At 39.4% G+C, this 12,897-nt stretch overlaps 1 protein-coding gene across 2 annotated transcripts in view; it reads right to left on the reverse strand.

Annotated features, from left to right (window-relative positions):
* AP3B2 (adaptor related protein complex 3 subunit beta 2) overlaps nucleotides 1-12,897 on the reverse strand; it is a 69,065-nt gene that overhangs the window by 43,603 nt on the left and 12,565 nt on the right. For both annotated transcript variants that reach the window (XM_060755586.2, XM_060755585.2), the window contains exons 2-8: nucleotides 11,747-11,822; nucleotides 10,854-10,928; nucleotides 7,497-7,592; nucleotides 2,850-3,010; nucleotides 2,192-2,258; nucleotides 800-982; nucleotides 468-644 (exon numbers count right to left, since the gene is read on the reverse strand). In XM_060755586.2, the coding sequence (XP_060611569.2) occupies nucleotides 468-644; nucleotides 800-982; nucleotides 2,192-2,258; nucleotides 2,850-3,010; nucleotides 7,497-7,592; nucleotides 10,854-10,928; nucleotides 11,747-11,822 (835 nt within the window). The remainder of the gene's footprint in view (nucleotides 1-467; nucleotides 645-799; nucleotides 983-2,191; nucleotides 2,259-2,849; nucleotides 3,011-7,496; nucleotides 7,593-10,853; nucleotides 10,929-11,746; nucleotides 11,823-12,897) is intronic.

The raw sequence follows: 12,897 nt of genomic DNA on the forward strand, positions 1-12,897 counted from the left end.
GTGGTCTTTGGCGATCCTCCTGACACCCCCTCATGACCCCCCAGAGGTCCCGAACCCCAGGATGAAAAGTGCTGCCATAAGGTCATCCAGTCCAACTCCCTTCACCAGGGCAAGGAAACATAATCAAAGCCCTTCTGACAAAAGCCATCCAGCCATAGATATAAGTAGATAAGATTCACACACACATATATGTATACGACAGATATAATATCATAGATTTGAAAGGGACCCCTAAAGAAGGACCATGATGTGTTGCATGTTCCAGAGTAGACAAAAAGGACAATCTCTAGATTAAAACTGACAAAGAAACAACAAGAAGTACTGTTTACCCACAAGCATAAAGAAATTACATATATTAGAAACCAACACTTTCTCATTATTTTATTTTCGAGATCACCAGACTGGGCCACAGCAACGCCTGACAGGGGACGGCTAGTACATAAATAAATTCTGGAATGGAGACTCACGGCAGCGTTGCGGCTCTGCAGCAAGGGTTTGGTGTTGCGCAAGAGGAGGCGGTGGTCAGGATCCATGACGTAAGGCTTGCGCTTCACCACGGACGCTGCCTCTGCTTTGTCGTCCTTGGAGTCTTCCTCTTCAGACCCATAAAAAGCTTTCTCCGCACTCTCTTCTAGGAGAGACTCCTGACAGGCACAAGAGGGGCATAGGAAGCACACAATGTGCACATTAGGAATGGTGGGAGTTGGAGTCCAAAACACCCGGAGGGCTGAAGTTGGCCCATGCCTGGGCTCAAGGTGGCCAACCCTTTTCCGCAAAGCCTGCCCATCTCTTCACTCACATTCTGGTTGGGGCTGAGGAACTGGGTGCGGGCATAGCGTGTCAGCATGTTGATGATCACCACCTGACCCCACTCCTCCACGTCAATCAACAAATTACACAGCTTGCGGTAGTTTTTGTGGATGAGGTCAATGCGTTCTGGGCAGACTTCCTCAAAGGCCATCACGACACTGCCAGCCACCAGCTATGGGAAACGATAAGAAATGAAACGGGGGGAAAAATAAGATTCATAAATAAGGCAGGCGTGGGCAATATGTGACTCTTCCTATTGACAAATAATAAATGTAATAATGATAACAATAACAAAATAAAATAATAAATGTAATAAAATAAAAATAGAGTAATATAATAAATGTAATAATTGTAAATAATGGAAATGTAATAATAATACTAGAGTAAAATAATAATGTAATAAAGATAATAATAATAATTGAGTAAAATAATGTAAATGTAATAATAATAAATAGAGTAAAATAAAAAATGTAATAAAATAATAATAGAGTAAAATAAAAAATGTAATAATTGTAGAGTAAACTAATGGAAATGTAATAATAATAATAGAGTAAAATAATAATGTAATAAAGATAATAATAATAATTGAGTAAAATAACGTAAATGTAATAATAATAATAGAGTAAAATAATAATGTAATAAAATAATAATAATAATAATAATAGAGTAAAATAACGTAAATGTAATAATAATAGAGTAAAATAATAAATATAATAATTGTAATAATTGTAGAGTAAAATAATGGAAATGTAATAATAATACTAGAGTAAAATAATCATGTAATAAAGATAATAATAATAATTGAGTAAAATAATGTAAATGTAATAATAATAAATAGAGTAAAATAATAAATGTTATAAAATAATAATAGAGTAAAATAATAAATGTAATAATTGTAATAATTGTAGAGTAAAATAATGGCAATGTAATAATAATAATAAAGTAAAATAATAATGTAATAATAATAATAATTGAGTAAAATAACATAAATGTAATAATAATAAATAGAGTAAAATAATAAATGTAATAAAAATAATAACTGAGTAAAGTAATGTAAATGTGATAAATAATAGTAATAACAGAGAAGTTTGGAACATTGATAAAATCACGATCCGTCAACTGCAAAAGGCCACCTGACTTGGATCTGTGCGCATCATTCAAAAATACATCACACAGTCCTAGATGCTTGGGAAGTGTTCGACTTGTGATTTTGTGATACGAAACCAAACATATAGATCTAGTTTGCTATGACATACTGTGCTCTTGTGTCAGTAAAATATAACAGAGTAAAATAATAAAGAACTCTGACTTGAGTATAAGCCAAGGGGGGCTTTATCAGCCTCAAAGAAGGCTTATACTCGAGTATATACAGTATACTCACGGTTGTCTTATCTGCCAGCAACTTCTCGATTACTTCGATTAACTGGTCCTTCTGGTCTGAATCAAGGCTGGAAAGAGGGACAAAAATCATGATGTGGGTGATGGTCATTATTATAATTGCATTGTCATTATTATAACTTGATTGTGTTGTGGTAGAATGGGCCATCTCATGAATCGGTTCCATTCTTGTTGGAGATTCAATAAGCTTTTTTGCATCGCTGCCAAGGTGTCCTCTATGTCAAAATACACTAAATATCACTTGGCAAGCAGCTCTGTTGAAATCGGCATTTTAATGATTTTGAAAAAAAAAATCATTTTTATTTTTAAGACAGTATCAAAAACTGTTCAACAACAACAACAGAAACAGCAGCTGCCACTAAGTCTCAGAGCAGCACAGTCATAGTTACTATGGGCTTCTTCAATACTCAGAGGCTGCTCTAGCCTTGTGCCGAGACCAACTGATCTCTGTGTCCTATATCAGTGGCAACCAGTTGGATGGAAGCTGCTGGAGAGCCACTATCTCTCAAAGACAGGCTATGGCTTAGTAAAAGCATTCAAAGTCTCTACCATTGACAAGAGTGCCGTCCTGTCTTTAGTGTCTTTGGTTGTTTAAGTTGTTACTAAAAAACAAAAAGGACACGCTTTTGCTCCTGCTTTACCTATACAGCTTGGGGATGGCGTGAGCTGCTGTTTTGCGCACATAAGGAGACATGTCCGACGCGGCCTCCTTGATGGCTAGCATCATGATGGGCACAATGATGGGCACTCGGATGCTGGAGAGGACCCGGAGGGCGCTGGCTCGGATCAACTGGTTGGGATCCTGCAACAAAGGGGACATTCAAAGTCTTGCACAATTTTCTGGGCCATCAAAATGCCCTCTTCTCTCTCACTCCCATCAAAGAGAATATATATTCGAGTATAAGCCGAACACATACATATACATATATATAAGGCTGAAAAAGCCCCTCTTGGCTTATACTCAAGTCAAAGTTATTTATCATTTTACTCTATTATTATTTTTTATGACATTAATTTTTTGACTATATTACTATTATTACATTTACATTATTTTACTATCTTATTATATTTTATTACATTTATTATTTTACTCTATTTATTATTATTACATTTATTACTTAACTCTATTATTGTTATTATTGCATTTATTATTTTATTCTATTTATTATTACATTTATTATTTTACTCTATTATTACTGTTATTATTACATTCTGATTATTTTACTCTATTCTTATTATTATTATGTTTATTACATTTATTATTTTACTCTATTATTGCTGTTATTATTACATTTCAATTATTTTACCCTATTATTATGATGTTTATTACATTTATTATTTTACTCTATTATTATTATTACATTTATTACTTAACTCTATTATTGTTATTATTGCATTTATTGTTTTACTCTATTTAATATTACATTTATTATTTTACTCTATTATTACTGTTATTATTACATTTCAATTAGTTTACCCTATTATTATTATGTTTATTACATTTATTATTTTACTCTACTGTTACTGTTATTATTACATTTCAATTATTTTACCCTATTATTATTATGTTTATTACATTTATAATTTTACTCTCTTTATTATTATTGGAAGATTCGTAAACACGTTTACATCGATGGTGGTTAGAATACTGGTTTAATCAGAGTTGGACAGTCTTATCTTAAACTAGCTGTCCCCTGCCACGTGTTGCTGTGGCCCAGTCTGGTGATCTAATGAGAAAGTGTTGGTTTCTAATATATGTCATGTCTTTATGCTTGTGGATAAATAGTATTTCGTGCTGTTTCTTTGCCAGTGTTGATGTGGAGATTGTCTGGTTTGCCTACTCTGGAACATGCAACGTGTCATTGTTCTTTCAAATCTTTGCTACTGCATCTGTCATATACATATATGTGTGTGTGTGAATGGCTGGATGGCTCTTTGTCAGGAGGGCTTTGATAATGTTTTCTTGTCCTGGTGAAGGGAGTTGGACTGGATCGCCTTAAGGCAGCATTTCTCAACCTGGGAAGTCAAGACCCGGGGAGGGGGGTCACAAGGGAAGTGTCAGAAGGGTCACCAAAGACCACCAGAAAACACTGTTGGTCATGAGAGTTCTGTGTGGGATGTTTGCCCCAATTCTGTTCGTGGGATTCAGAATGCTCCTTGATTGTAGGTGAACTATAAATCCCAGTAACTACAGCTCCCAAATGTCAAGGTCTATTTCCCCAAAACTCCATCTGTGTTTATATTTGGGTATGTTGAGTATTTGTGCCAAGTTTGGTCCAGATCCATCATTTTTGAGTCCACAGTGCTCTCTAGATGTAGGTGAACTACAGCTCCAAAACTCAAGGTCAATGCCCACCAAACCCTTCTGGTGTTTTCTGTTGGTCAGAGAAGTCCTGTGTGCCAAGTTTGGTTCAATTCCATCATTGGTGGAGTTCAGAATGCCCTTTGATTATAGGTGAACTGTAAATCCCAGCAATTACAACTCTCAAATGACAAAATCATAATTTTTTGAGTGATGGTTACTCCTTGTGTTGTGAGATGTTTTGTTGCCAAATTTGGTGTTATTTCGTTCATTGGTTCTTTTGTTTTTAAGGTACTCATTATGCACAGAGCATTTTTATATATAGAGATTACAGTTTTATGTAAATATTCAAAAAACATTTAACCTACTGATGCCTCAATTAATACAATTTTATTGCTATTTTTATTTTGAAATTTACCAATATCTGCTGCATTTCCCACCCTTGGAGTCTACTCGAGTCAATACATTTTCCCAGTTTTTTTTGTGGTAAAATTAGGAGCCTCAACTTATATTCTAGTCGGCTTATACCCGAGTATATACGGTAGATGTCCAAAAAATGGAAGATGAAGCAAATGAATTCGCCTGCATCTTAAAACCTGGGCCAGCTCAAAAAGGAGCTTCAAGGCAGATTTGTGGGAGTCCCATACAATGCAAAACTTTGCCCACGTAATAACCAGGATGTTGAATGTATAACCCATCTTATTGTCCTGCAGTTTTTACAAGCAGGCTCGGCTGCATATTATTAACCCACTATGGAGCAACCTATCCAATAGATCTGCCCAATTCCAAGTAAAGTTTTCATTAGGTGACAATTTCCATCATTTGACCTTGACCGTTGCCAAGTTTCTCTGCGAGGTAGCCAGGATTAGACAACTTCCTGTATTAGAATCAGGTTGGATCTTGCCTTGTATGAATTTGCAGTGTACTAACCCTTGTTAGGAAACTAAGTTGGAGTGATAAGACGCACCATAATGTTTATGGACAGGGACAAAGTGCAATATAATCTGACATGACGGCACAAGAATGTGAATGTATATTATTGATGTTTAATAACGTTTTATACTTATTATCAATGTATTTGGATTGTTGTTTACATGATTTTAATATGTTGTAAGCTGCTTTGGGTCCCTTGAAGAAGAAAAGAGATCTATAAATATAAATTATTATTATTATTATTATTATTATTACTACTACCCTGAAACATAACATGATTAGTACACAGAAAACAAGGTCACTCTGCTGGCTGTTGTATTGGATCACACATCGTACACTTCCCAAGGGTATATTGTTGTTGTTATCGTTATCGTTATTATTATTATTATTATTATTATTATTATTATTATTATTATTATTAGAAACATAAGATTAGTACACATAAAACAAGATCACTCTGCTGGCTGTTGTATTGGATTACACACCGTACACTTCCCAAGAGTATATTGTTGTTGTTGTTATTGTTATCGTTACTATTATTATTATTATTATTATTATTATTATTATTATTATTAGAAACATACGATTAGTACACATAAAACAAAGTCACTCTGCTGGCTGTTGTATTGGATTACACATCGTACACTTCCCAAGGGTATGTTGTTGTTGTTGTTATTATTAGAAACATAAGATTAGTACACATAAAACAAGATCACTCTGCTGGCTGTTGTATTGGAACACACATCGGACACTTCCCAAGTGTCTAGGACTCTGTGATGCATCGGTAAATAATGCATGCAGATCCTAGTAAGGTGGCCTTCTGCAGCTGACAGATGATGGTGGTGCTTGTTGTTGTTATTGTTGTTATTATTATTATTATTATTATTATTATTATTATTATTAGAAACAGAACAAGATGAGTCCACAGCAGACAAGATCACTCTGCTGGCTGTTGTATTGGATCACATGTCGGACAATTATTATTATTATTATTATTATTATTATTATTATTATTATTATTATTATTTGAAACACAACAAGATGAGTCCACAGCAAACAAGATCACTCTGCTGGCTGTTGTATTGGATCACATGTCAGACACTTCCCGAGTGTCTAAGAGAAGCCTCTGTGTCAGATAGGCCTCACAGTGTGAGGTAGGCCTTAGTCTGTGAGAGAAGCCTCTGTGTGAAGTAGGCCTCACAGTGTAAGGTATACCTTAGTGTGTGAGAGAAGCCTCTGTGTGAAGTAGGCCTCACAGTGTAAGGTAGGCCTTAGTCAGTGATAGAAGCCTCTGTGTGAAGTAGGTCCCACAGTCTGCGGTAGGCCTTAGTCAGTAAGAGAAGTCTCTGTGTGAAGTAGGTCCCACAGTCTGCGGTAGGCCTTAGTCAGTAAGAGAAGCCTCTGTGTCAGGTAGGCCCCACAGTGTGAGGTAGGCCTTAGACTGTGAGAGAAGCCTCAGTGTGAAGTAGGCATCACAGTGTAAGGTATACCTTAGTGTGTGAGAGAAGCCTCTGTGTGAAGTAGGCCTCACAGTGTAAGGTAGGCCTTAGTCAGTGAGAGAAGCCTCTGTGTGAAGTAGGTCACACAGTGTAATGTAAGCCTTAGTTTGTCAGAGAAGCCTCTGTGTGAAGTAGGTCCCACAGTCTGCGGTAGGCCTTAGTCAGTAAGAGAAGCCTCTGTGGCAGGTAGGCCCCACAGTGTGAGGTAGGCCTTAGACTGTGAGAGAAGCCTCAGTGTGAAGTAGGCATCACAGTGTAAGGTAGGCCTTAGTGTGTGAGAGAAGCCTCTGAAGTAGGCCTCACAGTGTAAGGTAGGCCTTAGTCTGTGAGAGAAACCTCTGTTTGAAGTAGGCCTTAGAATATAAGAAGACCATGTGTCAGAAGGTCTGGTGTGAGGGGGAAAAGGAAGGGGCCTGAGGCTGTTAGGAATGGTGGGAAGTCCAAAACACCGGGAGGGCCCAAGTTTGCCCACGTCTGTTCTAAAAACAACAAGACCATAGTAAATCCCACAAACTGGGCTCAGTCCTTCTTCCACCAGCATCCCAGTCTCCAACCTTGAGTCCTCGCTGGAAGGTCGAGATGGACAGCAATGCCAGATCTTGCTGTTCTTCAGCATATCGCACCAGGTAGACATACACAAGCTTCTTTACCTGCCAAAGAAACATCATTATTTGTCATGGTCTGTTGAGAAGCTTCATAATATTCCCATTTCTTATCTGCCTATTTCCCATCTAGATGTAGGATATCTAGAGAGCCAGGCTGAGCAAAGAGGAGCCAGATTTGGACCAAAAATTTGAAATCCTCTCATCTCTAAATTATGCATTTCCAAGCAACAATAGTCCTTACACAATACTACACTTGAGTTTAAGGCAGGGTTTTAGCACAAAGGGTTAACTGCCAGCTGCAGAAAATCTTGCCAATTGAAAGGGTGACAGTTCAAGCCCAGGTCGGGGTGAGCCTCCCAGTCGTCAGCCCAGCTTCTGCTCATCTAGCAGATCTAAAACAACAATGTGAGTAGGTTTATTTTATTCATTTCATATCAAAACATTGCATAAATTAGTATAAAACTGATAAAAATAGAAGGCGCGCAGGCGGCTAAATATCTTTTGACTAAAAACGGGCAACGGCAATGGCACTGTCTGTAGCCTCCAACAGTTCTTCCTCTGTACATGAGGTAGGGCATAGTGGACAAGCATATAGATGCGGAGTTGTCTGTTCTGCTCCACAGTCACACAAGGTGTGGGATTCTTGTAGGTCGTACCCTTTTGCCAGGTTGTCTTTTGATCTGCCCACTCCGCTTCTGAGTCTGTTCAGGGACTTCCAAGTTGCCCATTTTTGGTTTGCCCGTGGAGGAAGACTCTCTCTCGTGGGGGGCCATCCAGTTGGGGTTTTCTGGTCTAGCTGCCCAGAGGGATACCCTTGCTGTTGCTGGGGGAACAGCAAGAGGAGTGGTAGTTCTCATAAAGCTTTTCCTTGATTTGAGTCTACTGGGAGGAGGCCGGTAGCCATGCAGTGGATGATGACTTTCACAGTGTTCAACCTTGTTTCTCTCACATTTCGCAGCAGCTTTTTGTCGCAAAACAGGGGAGGCAATGCCAGCTAGCTTGTAAAGTTTATCAACAGGTGTAGGTTTAAGACATCCTGTGATTATTCTGCATGTTTCATTCAATGCTGTGTTCACCTGCTTTGCATGGGCAGACCTAAGCCAAACAAGGCCGGCAAACTCGGCAGTTGAGTAAGACAAGGCCAGGTAGGTAGGTAGGTAGGTAGGTAGATAGATGGATTGATAGGTAGGTAGATAGGTAGGTAGATAGGCAGATAGACAGATAGGTAGAATTTACCAACAGGTGTAGATTTAAGACATCCTGTGATTATTCTGCATGTTTCATTCAATGTTGTGTTCACCTGCTTTGCATGGGCAGACCTAAGCCAAACAGGGCAGGCATACTCAGCAGTTGAGTAAGACAAGGCCAGGTAGATAGGTAGATGGATAGATAGGTAGTTAGATAGATAGATAGATAGATAGATAGATAGGTAGGCAGGTAGACAGATAGGTAGAATTTACCAACAGGTGTAGGTTTAAGACATCCTGTGATTATTCTGTATGTTTAACTCAATGCTGTGTTCACCTGCTTTGCAAGGGCAGACCTATGCCAAACAGGGCAGGCATACTCAGCAGTTGAGTAAGACAAGGGCAGGTAGGTAGGTAGGTAGATAGATAGATGGATAGGTAGTTAGATAGATGGATGGATGGATGGATGGATAGGTAGGTAGATAGGTAGGTAGGTAGGTAGATAGACAGACAAATAGGTAGAATTTACCAACAGGTGTAGGTTTAAGACATCCTGTGATTATTTTGCATGTTTCATTCAATGCTGTGTTCACCTGCTTTGCATGGGCAGACCTATGCCAAACAGGGCAGGGATACTCCGCAGTTGAGTAAGGCAAGGCCAGGTAGGTAGATAGGTAGATAGATGGATGGATGGATAGGTAGGTAGGTAGGTAGCTAGGTAGATAGACAGATAGGTAGAATATTGTATATACATATAATATTTATAATATTGTAATGTAATGCAATATAATACTAGTAATTGTTTTTAAATGCATAATGATTTTGTATTCTGTACATCTAAACTGTTGTAAACCGCTCTGAGTCGCCTAAGGGCTGAGAAGAGCGGTATACAAATAAAGTAAATAAATAAATAAATAGAATTTACCAACAAGTGTAGGTTTAAGACATCCTGTGATTATTCTGCATGTTTCATTCAATGCTATGCTCACCTGCTTTGCATGGGCAGACCTATGCCAAACAGGGAAGGCAAACTCGGCAGTTGAGTAAGACAATGCCAGGTAGGTAGGTAGGTAGATAGATGGATAGGTAGTTAGATAGATGGGTAGGTAGGTAGACAGATAGGTAGACAGATAGGTAGAATTTATCAACAGGTGTAGGTTTAAGACATCCTGTGTTACATTCAATGCTGTGTTCACCTGATTTGCATGGGCAGACCTATGCCAAACAGGGGAAGCAAACTCGGCAGTTGAGTAAGACAATGCCAGGTAGGTAGGTAGATAGGTAGGTAGATAGATGGATAGGTAGGTAGACAGATAGGTAGAATTTACCAACAGGTGTAGGTTTAAGACATCCTGTGATTATTCTGCATGTTTCATTCAATGCTATGCTCACCTGCTTTGCATGGGCAGACCTATGCCAAACAGGGCAGGCATACTCGGCAGTTGAGTAAGACAAGGCTGGGGCTGATGTTCTTATTAATTTTGGGTCTGCCAGTAAGTTTCCGCAGATGTTATTGCATGCAGCTACTTTGTACTTGGTGTTCAAGCAGTGTTTCCTAGTGTTCAATCTAAGGTGACGGCGAGATATTTAGGATGGAAACAATGTTCAAGCTCTTGACCTTCCCAGGTGACTTTCACTTTCCTGTTGGCTTCATGGTTGCGTAGGTGGAAAGCACACACTTGTGTCTTGGCACGGTTAAGCTTCAGGTGGTCATCTTTGGAGTAGCTGGAGAGATCTTTGAAGGCATTAGTAAGTTGGGTTTCAACTGTTTCAAAATCTTGTGTTGTTAGGCCAAGGTCATCAGCATATATAAAGCTCTTTGTGAGTGGTGGTTGTGAGTAGATAAACAGGTAACGCTTTAATAAAAGGTGCCCATAAGGACATGTCAACGATTCGATTGGGAGGTTGTCTATGGGGAACAAATCTCCTTGGAATGGAAGATGGAGCGACAGCACCTCCCTGTGTCCGGAGTCAAGCCCAACCTCCAGATGCCGAAGATGGGAAAAGATGGGGGAAAGCCTATATCTTTGTTTATGTATTGCCTGTCCTTTTGATTGTATAACGGCATTGAATGTCAAATCCCCTCCCTTATTGCTCTAGAACCCAAGAGAATCCTTACCTCTATATTCTTGCAAGCCACATTCTTGACTACAGCGGGGAAGAGATCAGATGCGTTCTTCCCTCTGGCGATCATCTGGGGTCAAGAGAAGAAACAGTGGGGTTAGTCCTCAAACAGAAGAACGGCCTGCCTCAGGGGAGTGTGCATGCACCATCAATGTTTGACATTTATACAAATGATCAGCCACTCCCAGAAGGGACAGAGAGTTTCATCTATGCTGATGATTGTGCCATCACCGCTCAAGCAGAGAGCTTTGAAATGGTTGAACAGAAGCTCTCCAAAGCTTTAGATGCTCTTACTGCTTATCACAGGGAAAACCAACTGATTCCTAAGTCATCTAAAACATAGAAGTGTGCTTTTAAGCTTAAGAACAGACAGGCATCTCGAGCTCTGAGGATTCTCTATGTTTATCTACGCTGACAATCATGCCATCACCACTCAAGCAGGGAGCTTTGAAATGGTTGAACAGAAGCTCTCCAAAGCTTTAGATGATCTGACTGCTTATCACAGGGATTCCTAATCCATCTAAAACATAGGCGTGTGCTTTTAAGATTATGAACAGACAGGCATCTCAAGCTCTGAGGATTCTCTATGTTTATCTATGCTAACGATCATGCCATCAACGCTCAAGCAGGGAGCTTTGAAATGGTTGAACAGAAGCTCTCCAAAGCTTTAGATGCTCTTACTGCTTATCACAGGGAAAACCAGCTGATTCCTATTAAAATATTCCCATCCAAACCCAAGTAACGAAGGTGGAGGCATTACTTTTCATTCAACCCTCGTAACTTAAGGGTGAGCCTATAGCCTCTTGCTGCAAGTATGTCACTAGTATGCAGAACTAATTAGTAAAGTTATAGTGATCCATGGACTGAGAGGGGGGAAACTTCACTCACCGCCACAATCCTTTTCATGGCCTCAAGTTTCAGCGAATCTTTGTTACTGTCCAACATCTCCTTCAGATCGTCATGTCTGCACAAAAGAAAGGCAGGGGATTGTTATCACAGAAGCACACTGATAATACGCCTTAAGGGCAGTCAAACAGGGCCACCCCAGGATATTTTGCTGCCTGACGAAAAGCACCACCTTCAAAGCCACGTCTGCTATGTTTCTAATGTTCTTTTGGCACCCGGAGTAGAACTTCCCACCATTGTTTCTCCTGCTGTCTGCCAACAAAAATAGAATCCCCATCAATCTATACACAGATAATAAAAGTGAAAACGTGTATGTGTGTATGTGGCTGGGGTGTCCACTTACACAAACAGCTCTAGTTCCCACAACTCAGGAGACACCAATGGCCCTCCCTCCAATGACATTGCAGGTTGTAGTGAGCGACGTAAACATGTCAGAGAGTCCGGCCAATGTCCTCCACAAACACCCCACTACCCACCACCCAAGTGAAGGCAATTCCATCCGAGATTTGATGTGTTTCCTCCACCACAGACATCCCAGTGTTTCTGACTCTCTCCATTGGTGTGGAATTTGCATAACTCCGCCCAACTGCCTCTCCCTTAACCTCTTCCTATTATTTTCTATGGTACACAGTAAACAGAGGACTTCATCAGCAACTGAACATGCTAGAAAGGTTTGGGGAGAATTCACTATCTATATATATAAAAATGCTCTGTGCATAATGAGTTCCTTAAAAACAAAAGAACCAATGAACGAAATCACACCAAATTTGGCAACAAAACGTCTCACAACACAAGGAGTGACCATCACTCAAAAAATTATGAATTTGTCATTTGGGAGTTGTAGTTGCTGGGATTTATAGTTCACCTACAATCAAACTCCATCATTGAACTCCATCAATGAGGGAATTGAACCAAACTTGGCACCAGAACTCCCATGACCAACAGACAACACTAAAAGGGTTTGGTGGGAATTGACCTTGAGTTTGGGAGTTGTAGTTCACCTACATCTAGAGAGCACTGTTGACTCAAACGATGATGGATCTGGACCAAACTTGGCACAAGCATTCAATACGCCCAAATATGAACACAGATGGAGTTTGGGGGAAATAGACCTTGACATTTGGGAGTTGTAG

This window comes from Anolis sagrei, chromosome 9 (genome assembly GCF_037176765.1).
Source record: "Anolis sagrei isolate rAnoSag1 chromosome 9, rAnoSag1.mat, whole genome shotgun sequence".
NCBI classification, from domain to species: Eukaryota; Metazoa; Chordata; class Lepidosauria; order Squamata; family Dactyloidae; genus Anolis; species Anolis sagrei.